This window comes from Amblyraja radiata, chromosome 6, assembly GCF_010909765.2.
Source record: "Amblyraja radiata isolate CabotCenter1 chromosome 6, sAmbRad1.1.pri, whole genome shotgun sequence".
Taxonomy (NCBI): Eukaryota; Metazoa; Chordata; class Chondrichthyes; order Rajiformes; family Rajidae; genus Amblyraja; species Amblyraja radiata.
In genome coordinates this window covers 8,463,434-8,477,518 of record NC_045961.1, presented here as the reverse complement: position 1 = coordinate 8,477,518, position 14,085 = coordinate 8,463,434, and the positions used below count along the sequence as shown (strand labels likewise).

The 14,085-nt window shown below is 49.7% G+C and overlaps 1 protein-coding gene across 1 annotated transcript in view; it reads right to left on the bottom strand.

Moving 5' to 3' along the window:
• numa1 (nuclear mitotic apparatus protein 1) overlaps positions 1 to 14,085 on the bottom strand; it is a 98,766-nt gene that overhangs the window by 68,374 nt on the left and 16,307 nt on the right. Inside the window, exons 3-5 of the mRNA XM_033023398.1 lie at positions 10,930 to 10,989; positions 4,178 to 4,263; positions 2,449 to 2,531 (exon numbers count right to left, since the gene is read on the bottom strand). Of these exons, the coding sequence (XP_032879289.1) occupies positions 2,449 to 2,531; positions 4,178 to 4,263; positions 10,930 to 10,971 (211 nt within the window). The 5' untranslated portion in view covers positions 10,972 to 10,989. The remainder of the gene's footprint in view (positions 1 to 2,448; positions 2,532 to 4,177; positions 4,264 to 10,929; positions 10,990 to 14,085) is intronic.

Below are 14,085 nucleotides of genomic sequence, written 5' to 3'. Positions count from 1 at the left end.
CTCATATGACAGTCCCGCCATCCCAGGGATCAATCTCGTGAACCTACGCTGCACTGCCCCAATCGCAAGGATGTCCTTCCTCAAATTAGGAGACCAAAACTGCACACAATACTCCAGATGTGGTCTCACCAGAGCCCTATACAACTGCAGAAGAACCTCTTCTATACTGAAATCCTCTTGTTATGAAGGCCAACATTCCATTAGCTTTCTTCACTGCCTGCTGTACCTGCACACCAACCTTCAGTGACCGGTGTACAAGGATGCCCAGGTCTCGCTGTACCTCCCCTTTACCTAACCTAACCCCATTGAGATAATAATCTGCCCCCTTGTTTTTGCCGCCAAAGTGGATAACCTCACATTTATCTATATTATACTGCATCTGCCACGCATCTGCCCACACACTCAACCTGTCCAGGTCACCCTGCAACCTTCTAACATCCTCTTCACAGTTCACACTGCCACCCAGCTTTGTGTCATCCGCAAACTTGCTGGTGTTGCTCCTAATTCCCTCTTTCAAATCATTAATATATATGGTAAACAGTTGCGGCCTCAACACTGAGCCTTGCGGCACTCCACTCGCAACTGCCTGCCATTCTGAAAAGGACCCGTTCACTCCTACTCTTTGCTTCCGATCTGCCAACCAATTTTCTATCCATGTCAACACCCTACCCCCAATACCATGTGCTCTAATTTTAGTCACCAGTCTCCTGTGTGGGACCTTATCAAAGGCTTTCTGAAAGTCTAGATACACTACATCCACTGGCTCCCCTTCATCCATTTTACGTCACATCCTCAAAAATTCCAGAAAATTAGTCAAGCATGATTTCCCTTTCATAAATCCATGCTGACTTGGACTAATCCTTTCACTGCTATCCAAATGCCCCATTATTACCTCTTTAATAATTGACTCCAGCATCTTTCCCACCACCGAAGTCAGGCTAACTGGTCTGTAATTCCCCGTTTTCTCTCTCGCTCCTTTCTAGAAAAGTGGGATAACATTAGCTATCCTCCAATCCACAGGAACTGATCCTGAATCTATTGAACATTGGAAAATGATCACCAATGCGTCCACTATTTCTAGAGCCACCTCCCTGAGGACCCTGGGATGCAGACCGTCAGGCCCAGGGGATTTATCATCCTTCAGTCCCATTAGCCTACCCAATACAATTTCTCGCCTAATGAAAATTTCTTTCAGTTCCTCTGTCCTCCAGTACATCTGGGAAATTGTTTGTGTCTTCCTTAGTGAAGACAGATCCGAAGTACCTGTTCAACTCTTCTGCCATTTCCTTGTTGCCCACAAAGGAATAGTTAGATCTCAAGCCGGGTGTTGAGCAGCCAGTTTGTTGTCTCTGCGTCAATGTCTGCCAGGCCCTGACACAGCTCCATTTGGTGGGTGGTAGAGCGGGCACCCAGAGATGACATGGTTGGCTGTCTGTTGTTCTGCTCCACATTCACAGGCTGGGCTCTGGCGGAGGGAGCCCCCATCTCCACACGCTGGCATTGAAACGCCCAACTTCAGTACCAAGTCTGTTGAGCTTCACCCATGCTCCTCTGGGGAGCTCAGACCCTGGACAGCTAATTTGAGGAAGGACATTCTTGCTATTGGGGGAGTGCAGCGTAGGTTTACAAGGTTAATTCCCGGGTTGGCGGGACTGTCATATGCTGAGAGAATGGAGAAGCTGGGCTTGTACACTCTGGAGTTTAGAAGGATGAGAGGGCATCTCATTGAAACATATAAGAGTAAGGGTTTGGACACGCTAGAGGCAGGAAACATGTTCCAGATGTTGGGGGAGTCCAGAACCAGGGGGCCACAGTTTAAGAATAAGGAGTAAGCCATTTAGAACAGAGACAAGGAAACACTTTTTCTCACAGAGCGTGGTGAGTCTGTGGAATTCTCTGCCTCAGAGGGTGGTGGAGGCAGGTTCTTTGGATGCTTTCAAGTGAAAGCTCGATGGGGCTCTTGAAAATAGCGGAGTCAGGGAATATGGGGAGAAGGCAGGAACGTGGCACTGATTGGGGATGATCAGCCATGATCACATTGAATGGCGGTGCTGGCTGGAATGGCCTACTCCTGCCCCTATTGTCTAATGTCTATTACCTGGTGAAGAGATGTAGCTGTGTAATGGAGATGAGGTTGCCTTCCACTCCTGTGACCACTTGCTGGCTATCCAGTGTGCCTTTGTCTCAGTTGGCTGGATGGATGCTGGGAGTTGTTTTCCATGTGGAGCATAGGGGTGACGGGACTTCATTCGCGGTGGCCTCTGCTCTCTGCTGATCGCCTGATGGAGACGGTGATCTGGGTCCATGGCACAACGAGATAGTGCCATGGACCCAGATCACCTGTGACGCCAGCTTTGAGGAACAATGTACCTGGTCTCTCCTAGATCCCTCTGCTCCACAACACTCCCCCTGACGGCCACCCAGTTCTGCCTCATGCGGGATGCTTACTTTGTAAAAAGTTGAAGATGAACTGGAATCTCTCCTCAATGGACTTGTCTTCAACTATCTGCAATTCATTTTCTTTTCCATTTCTGAAATCAGAAAGTTTGTTCGTTATTGAAAAGTTTAACCTTATTGAAACATATAAGATTATTAAGGGTTTGGACACGCTAGAGGCAGGAAACATGATCCCGATGTTGGGGGAGTCCAGATCCAGGGGTCACAGTTTAAGAATAAGGGGTAAGCCATTTAGAACGGAGACGAGGAAACACTTTTTCTCACAGAGAGTGGTGAGTCTGTGGAATTCTCTGCCTCAGGAGGCCGGTTCTCTGGATACTTTCAAGAGAGAGCTAGATAGGGCTCTTAAAGATAGCGGAGTCAGGGGATATGGGGAGAAGGCAGGAACAGGGTACTGATTTTGGATAATCAGCCATGATCACATTGAATGGCGCTGCTGGCTCGAAGGGCCGAATGGCCTACTCCTGTGTTTATTGTCTATTGCTATACATAGACAACGATTTGATTACTGCACTCTTATAACCTATCTTTTCTTTTTATTTGAACATTTAAAACTGCAAATAGTAAATCTAAAAAAGCCGCAGAACGAGGTGGAGGTGGGGCGATGGCCTTTCATCATGTCAATAGGGCTACACAGCACACAAACAGGTCCTTCGGCCCATCTTGTCCATGCCGTCCAGGGCAACATCACTGGAGAAAAGGATTAGGTGACGTTTCGGGTCTATAAGTGATAGGAGCAGAATTAGGCCATTCGGCCCATCGTTCACTCCGCCATTCAATCATGGCCGATCTATCTAAAGAAATTCCTCCTCATCTCCTTCCTAAAAGAACGTCCTTTAATTCTGAGGCTGTGACCTCTGGTCCTAGACTCTCCCACCAGTGGAAGCATCCTCTGGACTGGTAGCAAGAAAAGATCAGGGCAAATCTGGCTAGCAACAGATGACCTTGGGCAAGGAGATTCCCTGATAGGCTGATTGTTGGCTAGCGACTGTATTCAACAAGTGGAATACAACTTTGCAAACTGTGGAACTTTTAGTGGACAGAAAGTGGAACGTTAATCGCCTTTTAGTCCGAGACTCTCCTACTAGTGGGAGCATTCCCTCTACATCCACGTATAAGAAAGAACCACAGATGCTGGTTTAAATTGTAGGTAGGCACACAATGCTGGAGAAACTCAGCGGGTGAGGCAGCATCTATGGATGGAAGGAATAGGGGACGTTTCGAGTCGAGACCCTTCTTCAGACTGATGTGGGGATGGGGGAGGGGGCGGAAGAAGAAAGAAAGAGGTGGAGACAGTGGGCTGTGGGAGAGCTGGGAAGGGGAGAGGAAGGAGGGAGAAAGCAGGGACTACCTGAAATTAGAGAAGTCAATGTTCATACCGCTGGGGTGTAAACTACCCAAGCGGAATATGTGGTGCTGCTCCTCCAATTTGCGGTGGGACTCACTCTGGCCTTGGGGGCGGCCCAGGACAGAAAGGTCGGATTTGGAATGGGAGGGGGAGTTGAAGTGCTGGGCCACCGCAAGATTATGTCGGTTAATGCGAACTGTGCGGAGGTGTTGGGCGAAGCGATCGCCAAGCCTGCGCTTGGTCTCGACCTGAAATCGCCGATTCCTTCTCTCCATAGATGCTGCTTCACCCGCTGAGTTACTCCAGCATTTAGTGTCTATCCCCCAAAGCATTATCTTCCCTTGAAAGCTCTTGCGTGAAGTAGTTACTCACAGTCTGCACACTATGTGGATGAAGACAACACCATCCCCAAGGGTTGCAAGATTCCCGACGCCTTCCGACAATTTAAGACTGTTAACCTGTATCAGAAACAGAAAACGAAGCAATAAGTACACAAGTGAAGGGAGGGGAGTGAAGAGAGACAAAAATGCTGGAGAAACTCAGCGGGTGAGGCAGCATCTATGGAGCGATAGAATAGGTGACGTTTCCGGTCGAGACCATGCGCAGGCTTGGCGATCGCTTTGCCCAACACCTCCGCACAGTTCGCATTACCCGACCTGATCTCCCGGTGGCCCAGCACTTCAACTCCCCCTCCCATTCCGTATCCGACATTTCTGTCCTGGGCCTCCTCCATGGCCCAACGTCACCTATTCCTTCGCTCCATTGACAATAGGTGCAGGAGTAGGCTATTCGGCCCTTCGAGCCAGCACCGCCATTCAATGTGATCATGGCTGATCATCCACAATCAGTGCCCCGTTCCTGCCTTCTCCCCATATCCCCTGACTCCGCTATCTTTAAGAGCCCTATCTAGCTCTCTCTTGAAAGTATCCAGAGAACCGGCCTCCACCGCCCTCTGAGGCAGAGAATTCCACAGACTCACAACTCTCTGTGAGAAAAAGTGTTTACTCGTCTCCGTTCTAAATGGCTTACCCCTTATTCTTAAACTGTGTGTGGCCCATGGTTCTCCAGGGTTGTGATCTCCGGTTTGCTTCCAGTTCCTCGTGCTGGCGAGAGCAGGAACAGGGAGATACGGGACCTGAACGTGTGGCTGAGGAACTGGTGCACGGGGCAGGGATTTAGATTCTTAGATCACTGGGATCTGTTTTGGGGTAAGGGGGAACTGTACAAAAGGGACGGATTGCATCTTAACAGGTGTGGGACCAGCATTCTGGCAGGCAGGTTTGCCACTGCTACACGGGTGGTTTTAAACTGAATAAGGGGGGTGGGGTGTCGAATGGGCTAGTGGAGGATGGAGTTAAAGGGAAAGGGTTTCTTAAATGTGTGAGCGTAGAGACAGAGGGGTGTAAAATTAGGGTAGAAGCAATAGGTAGCAAGGTGAAAAGTAAAAGTGGCAGGCCGGAAAATCCAGGGCAAAAATCAAAAAGGGCCACTTTTCAACAAAATTGTATAAGGGGTAAGAGTGTTGTAAAAACAAGCCTGAAGGCTTTGTGTCTCAATGCAAGGAGCATTCGTAATAAGGTGGATGAGTTGAATGTGCAGATAGCTATTAATGACTATGATATAGTTGGGATCACGGAGACATGGCTCCAGGGTGACCAAGGCTGGGAGCTGAACATCCAGGGATATTCAATATTCAGGAGGGATAGAGAGAAAGGAAAAGGAGGTGGGGTAGCGTTGCTGATTAGAGAGGAGATTAACGCAATGGAAAGGAAGGACACTAGTTTGCAGGATGTGGAATCGGTATGGGTAGAGCTGCGAAACACTAAGGGGCAGAAAACGCTGGTGGGTGTTGTGTACAGGCCACCTAACAGTAGTAGTGAAGTTGGAGATGGTATCAAACAGGAAATTAGAAATGCGTGCGACAAAGGCAAAACCGTTATAATGGGTGACTTCAATCTACATATAGATTGGGTGAATCAAATTGGCAAGGGTGCTGAGGAAGAGGATTTCTTGGAATGTATGCGGGATAGTTATCTAAATCAACATGTAGAGGAACCAACGAGAGAGCAGGCTATTTTAGACTGGGTATTGAGTAATGAGGAAGGGTTAGTTAGCAGTCTTGTTGTACGTGCCCCCTTGGGCAAGAGTGACCATAATATGGTTGAGTTCTTCATTAGGATGGAGAGTGACATTGTTAATTCAGAAACAATGGTTCTGAACTTAAAGAAAGGTAACTTTGAGGGTAGAGACGTGAATTGGCCAAGATTGACTGGCAATTAATTCTAAAAGGGTTGACGGTGGATATGCAATGGAAGACATTTAAAGACTGCATGGATAAACTACAAAAATTGTTCATCCCAGTTTGGCAAAAGAATAAATCAGGGAAGGTAGTGCATCCGTGGATAACAAGGGAAATCAGGGATAGTATCAAAGCGAAGGATGATGCGTACAAATTAGCCAGAAAAAGCAGCATACCGGAGGACTGGGAGAAATTCAGAGACCAGCAGAGGAGGACAAAGGGCTTAATTAGGAAAGGAAAAATAGATTATGAAAGAAAACTGGCAGGGAACATAAAAACTGACTGCAAAAGTTTTATAGATATGTGAAAAGAAAGAGATTAGTTAAAACAAATGTAGGTCCCTTGCAGTCAGAAACGGGTGAGTTGATCATGGGTAACAAGGATATGGCGGACCAATTGAATAACTACTTTGGTTCCGTCTTCACTAAGGAAGACATAAATAATCTGCCGGAAATAGCAGGGGACCGCGGGTCAAAGGAGTTGGAGGAATTGAGTGAAATCCAGGTTAGCCGGGAAGTGGTGTTGGGTAAATTAAATGGATTAAAGGCCGATAAATCCCCAGGGCCAGATAGGCTGCATCCCAGAGTACTTAAGGAAGTAGCTCCAGAAATAGTGGATGCATTAGTAATAATCTTTCAAAACTCTTTAGATTCTGGAGTAGTTCCTGAGGATTGGCGGGTAGCAAACGTAACCCCACTTTTTAAGAAGGGAGGGAGAGAGAAAACGGGGAATTACAGACCAGTTAGTCTAACATCGGTAGTGGGGAAACTGCTAGAGTCAGTTATTAAAGATGGGATAGCAGCACATTTGGAAAGTGGTGAAATCATTGGACAACGTCAGCATGGATTTACAAAAGGTAAATCATGTCTGACGAATCTTATAGAATTTTTCGAGGATGTAACTAGTAGCGTGGATAGGGGAGAACCAGTGGATGTGGTGTATCTGGACTTCCAGAAGGCTTTCGACAAGGTCCCACATAAGAGATTAGTTTACAAACTTAAAGCACACGGCATTGGGGGTTCAGTATTGATGTGGATAGAGAACTGGCTGGCAAACAGGAAGCAAAGAGTAGGAGTAAACGGGTCCTTTTCACAATGGCAGGCAGTGACTAGTGGGGTACCGCAAGGCTCAGTGCTGGGACCCCAGCTATTTACAATATATATTAATGATCTGGATGAGGGAATTGAAGGCAATATCTCCAAGTTTGCGGATGACACTAAGCTGGGGGGCAGTGTTAGCTGTGAGGAGGATGCTAGGAGACTGCAAGGTGACTTGGATAGGCTGGGTGAGTGGGCAAATGTTTGGCAGATGCAGTATAATGTGGATAAATGTGAGGTTATCCATTTTGGTGGCAAAAACAGGAAAGCAGACTATTATCTAAATGGTGGCCGACTAGGAAAAGGGGAGATGCAGCGAGACCTGGGTGTCATGGTACACCAGTCATTGAAAGTGGGCATGCAGGTGCAGCAGGCAGTGAAGAAAGCGAATGGTATGTTAGCTTTCATAGCAAAAGGATTTGAGTATAGGAGCAGGGAGGTTCTACTGCAGTTGTACAGGGTCTTGGTGAGACCACACCTGGAGTATTGCGTACAGTTTTGGTCTCCAAATCTGAGGAAGGACATTATTGCCATAGAGGGAGTGCAGAGAAGGTTCACCAGACTGATTCCTGGGATGTCAGGACTGTCTTATGAAGAAAGACTGGATAGACTTGGTTTATACTCTCTAGAATTTAGGAGATTGAGAGGGGATCTTATAGAAACTTACAAAATTCTTAAGGGGTTGGACAGGCTAGATGCAGGAAGATTGCTCCCGATGTTGGGGAAGTCCAGGACAAGGGGTCACAGCTTAAGGATAAGGGGGAAATCCTTTAAAACCGAGATGAGAAGAACTTTTTTCACACAGAGAGTGGTGAATCTCTGGAACTCCCTGCCACAGAGGGTAGTCGAGGCCAGTTCATTAGCTATATTTAAGAGGGAGTTAGATGTGGCCCTTGTGGCTAAGGGGATCAGAGGGTATGGAGAGAAGGCAGGTACGGGATACTGAGTTGGATGATCAGCCATGATCATATTGAATGGCGGTGCAGGCTCGAAGGGCCGAATGGCCTACTCCTGCACCTAATTTCTATGTTTCTATGTTTCTATGTTCTGGGCTCCCCCAACATCGGGAACACGTTTCCTGCCTCTGATGTGTCCAAGCCCTTAACAATCTTATATGTTTCAATGAGATCTCCTCTCATCCTTCTAAACTCCAGAGTGTACAAGCCCAGATGCTCCATTCGCTCAGTCTGAAGAAGGGTCTCGACCCGAGACGTCACCTATTCTTTTTCTCCAGAGATGCTGCCTGACCCGCGGAGTTACTCCAGTTTTTTGTCTATCTTCAATGATCTGTTCAGCTGGGTGTATTACACAACCAGCTGCATCAAACAAATGAGTGGGCCATAGAACCATTCGCAGTGGGTCAGAGACAAAGGAAGCTGGGAGGGCAATTGCCCAAGACCTGAAAGTGCAGCAGTGGGTGTGGGCGACTGCACTGGAGTAACACATCTTCAGCAAAAGCCGGCCACTCAGTCCATTCGATACAATAGCCTCCTTTCTGGATATGAGCCCTTCGGCCCAATAGTAAGCCATTTAGAATGGAGACGAGGAAACACTTTTTCTCACAGAGAGTGATGAGCCTGTGGAATTCTCTTAAACTGTGGCCCCTGGTTCTGGACTCCCCCAACATCAGGAACATGTTTCCTGCCTCTAGCGTGTCCAAACCCTTAATAATCTTATATGTTTCAATAAGATGTTTCAATAAGATCCCCTCTCATCTTTCTAAACTCCAGAGTATACAAGCCCAGTCGACCCATTCTCTCAGCATATGACAGTCCCGCCTTCCCGGGAATTAACCTTGTAAAACTACGCAGCACGCCCTCAATAGGAAGAATGTCCTTCCTCAAATTAGGGGACCAAAACTGCACACAATACACTGTACAACTGCAGAAGGAATGATGGTGAATCTGTGGAATTCTTTGCCACAGACGGCTGTGGAGGTTGTCATGGGGCATTTTTAAGCCGGAGGTTGACAGATTCTTTAATAGTACGGGTATAAGATGCTGCAGATGTTCTACCAATCGGTGGTGGCCAGTGCCATCTTCTTCACTGCCGTGTGCCGGGGTAGCAGGGAGAAGGCTGCGGACACCAACACGATCAACAAACTCATCGGGAAGGCCGGCTCCGTCCTGGGGGCGGAGTTGGAGTTGGATTCACGGGAGGTTGGTCTTGGAGGGGAGAATGTTCCTCAAACTGTGGAGCATCCTGGACAATACAGCTCACCCCCTCCGTGACACATGGGTCAACCTGAGGAGCACCTTCTGCAACAGACTGGTTCCACCAAGATGCAGCACAGAACGCCACAGGGGATCCTTCTTCCCTGTGGCTATCAAACTGTACAACTCCTCCACCTTCTGTCATGGGGTAGACTGAGACGGAGACAGACCCCCCCTCCCCACTCTTTGCACATCCCCCCAGCCTTTACTCTCATCACTATAATTTCATGTTCCATGTATCTTGTGTTTTATAACTGTTGGCAGATCAATTTCCCTCCTGGGATAAATAAAGTTCTATCATATCGTGTTGTGTCAAAGGTTATCGGGAGAAGGCAGGAGAATGGGGTTGAGAGAGAAAGATAGATCATCCATGACTGAAACATAGAAACATAGAAAATAGGTGCAGGAGGAGGCCAGTCGGCCCTTCGAGCCAGCACCGCCATTCGTTGTGATCATGGCTGATCATCCCCAATCTATAACCCGTGCCTGCCTTCTCCCCATATCCCTTGACTCCACTAGCCCCCAGAGCTCTATCTAACTCTCTCTTAAATCCATCCAGTGATTTAGCCTCCACTGCCCTCTGTGGCAGGGAATTCCATAAATTCACAACTCTCTGGGTGAAAAAGTTAAATGACCTCCCCTTTATTCTAAGACTGTGGCCCCTGGTTCTGGACTCGCCCAACATTGGGAACATTTCTGGACTCGCCCAACATTGGGAACATTGAATGCCAGAGTAGACTTGATGGGCCGAATGGCCCAATTCGGCTCCAATGACTTAATGAATTCGGCTCATGGTTTGCCCTGGCTTGCAACAAAAGACACAAAGTGCTGGATCTTCCACCTGTATCCTAACATTACACTCCTCTTCGCATCTGACACCCTCTTGGCCCCTTATCACCTCTAGACTTTGTCACTTACTCCCTTCCTCTGACAATCACCCCCTCTGACCCGAATCCCCTCCATCCATCACTTGTAAGCTTCGCCCCGCTCCCACCTCCGTTCCAGCTTCCTCCCCAGTACAAATCAGTCTGAAGAAGGGTCCTGACCCAAAAACGTCATCTATCCACGTTCTCCACAGATGTCACCTTTGGAGTTTAGAGATACAGCGTGGAGACAAGCCCCTTCGGCCCACGCCGACAAGCGATCACACGTTCACTAGCATCACCCTACCACTAGGAATCATTTTACAATCTTACCGAAGCCAATCTATCCACAAACTTGTCCGTCTTTGGAGTGTGGGAGGACACCTGAGCACCTGGAGAAAACCCACACAATCGGGGGGGGGGGGGGGGGGGGGGGTGTGTGTGTGTGTGTACAGAGAGCACCCGTACCCAACGTTACTTTGTTACTTAGCGCCCTTAGCATTGAGGTGAGCGCGTGATGGCGTGCTGGTAAATGGGATCAGTTGGTGCTTGGTGGGTCGGCATGGACATGATGGGCCGATGGGCCAGTTTCCACGCTGGGCCACAATGAACACTATCTTTTTCTGGATGAAGAGGGGAGTTTCATGCTTACCCATTTCACCAGGGCCTCGGCCTTCGTCCTGTGCACCGCCATTGTGTCGGGGTGATCTACAAACACAAAAGCAAAACGCATCAACCACGGGCCCCAGAGATTTGTCAACAGAGATTCCCAAAGAGTCAGTAGAGATATATCCAATCTATGTATTCAAAACAACATGGGCAAGTGTTTCTTGGATTGGGGAAGTCGCGGCTGGGAATAAGCTGCAGCAAATGAAAAAATGCTGGAACCGTTTGCAAGAGGCCTGGTCACAACTAATCCTAATCAGCATCGTTGAACAAGGCAAAGTTCAACTCCATACCCTGCTTTACACTAAAGCACCTTTCAAAGCATGGGGTCAGACTCTCAACAGGATGAGCACACACTGAAAACAACAAAACAATCACTCCACATCTTCATTCCTCAATGCCTTGGAATGCCAAGATGGTGAATGGTGATTTGGAATAGCTGTTTCCTAAACCACACACATCTATGTCCCACGTCGCAGGTGGGACAGCACCAGAGGCTTGGCTACGGATGCAGGATGTACAGTTTCAGACATGAGACGGGGGATTAAAATGAAAAGAGAGGAATTGTAGCGGATTTTGAAATTCACCAAGTTCCCACAGCCTTGGTAAGGTCCCACAGACGCCGCAAGGACTTACCGCCCACGAAGCCCCCATCACCGCGAGGCCCCACTGCCCGCAAGGCCACATCACCGTGAGGCCCCACCGCCATGAGGCCCCACCGCCCACGAAGCCCCATCACCGCGAGGCCCCACTGCCTGCAAGGCCACATCAACGTGAGTCCCCATCACCGCGAGGCCCCATCACCGCGAGGCCCCATTCACCGCGAGGCCCCATCACCGCGAGGCCCCATCACCGCGAGGCCCCATCACCGCGAGGCCCCATCACCGCGAGGCCCCATTCACCGCGAGGCCCCATTGACCGCGAGGCCCCATTGACCGCGAGGCCCCATCACCGCGAGGCCCCATCACCGCGAGGCCCCATCACCGTGAGGCCCCATCACCGCGAGGCCCCATTGACCGCGAGGCCCCATCACCGCGAGGCCCCATCACCGCGAGGCCCCATCACCGTGAGGCCCCATCACCGCGAGGCCCCATTGACCGCGAGGCCCCATCACCGCGAGGCCCCATCACCACGAGGCCCCATCGCCACGAGGCCCCACTGCCTGCAAGGCCACATCACCGTGAGTCCCCACCGCCGCGAGGCCCCATTCACCGCGAGGCCCCATCACCACAAGGCCACATCACCACAAGGCCCCATCACCACAAGGCCACATCACCACAAGGCCACATCACCACGAGGCCCCATCACCACAAGGCCACATCACCACAAGGCCACATCACCACGAGGCCCCATCACCACAAGGCCACATCACCACGAGGCCACATCACCACGAGGCCCCATCACCACAAGGCCCCATCACCACAAGGCCACATCACCACAAGGCCACATCACCACGAGGCCACATCACCACGAGGCCCCATCACCACGAGGCCACATCACCGCGAGGCCCCATCACCGCGAGGCCCCATCACCACGAGGCCCCATCACCACGAGGCTCCATCACCGTGAGGCTCCACAGTCGCCGCAGTCTCAATGCCTCCTGTATCGCCGCGTAGAACCCCGGCCGGGACCTCACGGGTGGATGACCGGGTCGGACGAAGCGGTCAATGGCACCCGCGGCTGGGCACCACGGAGGCGTGAAGTGAAGCTCGGCCGCTCGGCACCGCGGAGGCGTGAAGTGGGGCGTCGACAGCGCTGAAGCCTCGCGACGATGGGGCCACGGCAGTGGCAATGCTCCACCGAACCTCACAATCCGCGGAAAAATCTCATGCCTGAGAGTTTGTACGTTCTCCCCGTGACCACATGAATTTTCTCCGGGTGCTCCAGTTTCCTCCCACACTCCAAAGACGTGCAGGTTTGTCAATGAATTGGCTTCGACAGTGTACATTGTCCCTACAGTGTAGGGTAGTGCTGGGATACGGTGATGGCTGGACTCAGTGGGCCGATCTTTGAGCTCATTGTGGAAATTGTTGGGATAATATTGGAGATGAGAGTGCAAGCAGGATGGAGGAGTCATGAAAGGTCCCTACACGAAGCGTCACCTATCCATGCCCTCCAGAGAAAGTGCCTGACCCACTGAGTTACTCCAGCACTTTGTGGGGGGTTTTTTGTACGGTTTTATAAGGTTTTCTGCAGTTTCTCAGTCAGTTAATTTCTCCGTTTAGTTTATTGTCACGTGTACCGAGGTACAGTGAAAAGCTTTTTTTGTTCTACTTGTATCTCTCTGGGGGAATTACGAGTTTGGTTTAGTTACAGCGTGGAAACAGTCCCTTCGGCCCACCTAGTCCACGCTGACCATCGATCACCTGTGATGTCCCATACACTAGGGACAATTTACAGAGGCAGAAACGTCACCTATTCCTTCACTCCATAGTTGCTGCCTTAATAGACAATAGACAATAGGTGCAGGATTAGGCCATTCGGCCCTTCGATCATGTGATCATGGCTGATCATCCCCAATCAGTACCCCATTCCTGCCTCCTCCCCATATCCCCTGACTCTGCTATTTTTAAGAGCCCTATCTAGCTCTTGAAAGTATCCAGAGAACCTACCTCCATTGCCCTCTGAGGCAGGGAATTCCACAGACTCACCACTCTCTGTGAGAAAAAGTGTTTCCTCGTCTCCGTTCTAAATGGCTTACTCCTTATTCTTAAACTGTGACCCCTGGTTCTGGACTTCCCCAACATCGGGAACATGTTTCCTGCCTCTAGCGTGTCCAAACCCTTAACAATCTTATATGTTTCAATAAGATGCCCTCTCATCCTTCTAAATTCCAGAGAATACAAGCCCAGCCGCTCCAATCTATCAGCATATGACAGTCCCGCTATCCCGGGAATTAACCTTGTAAACCTACGCTGCACTCCCTCAATGGCAAGAATGTCCTTCCTCAAGTTTGGAGTCGTAAACTGCACACAATGCTCCAGGTGTGGTCTCACTAACTCCATGCAGGCAGCATTTGCAGTCAGGGTTGAACCCGGGTCTCTGGCGCTGTGAGGCAGCAACTCTACCGCTGCGCCAGAGTTTAAGAATAAGGGGTAAGCCATTTAGAACGGAGACGAGGAAACACTTTTTCACACAGAGA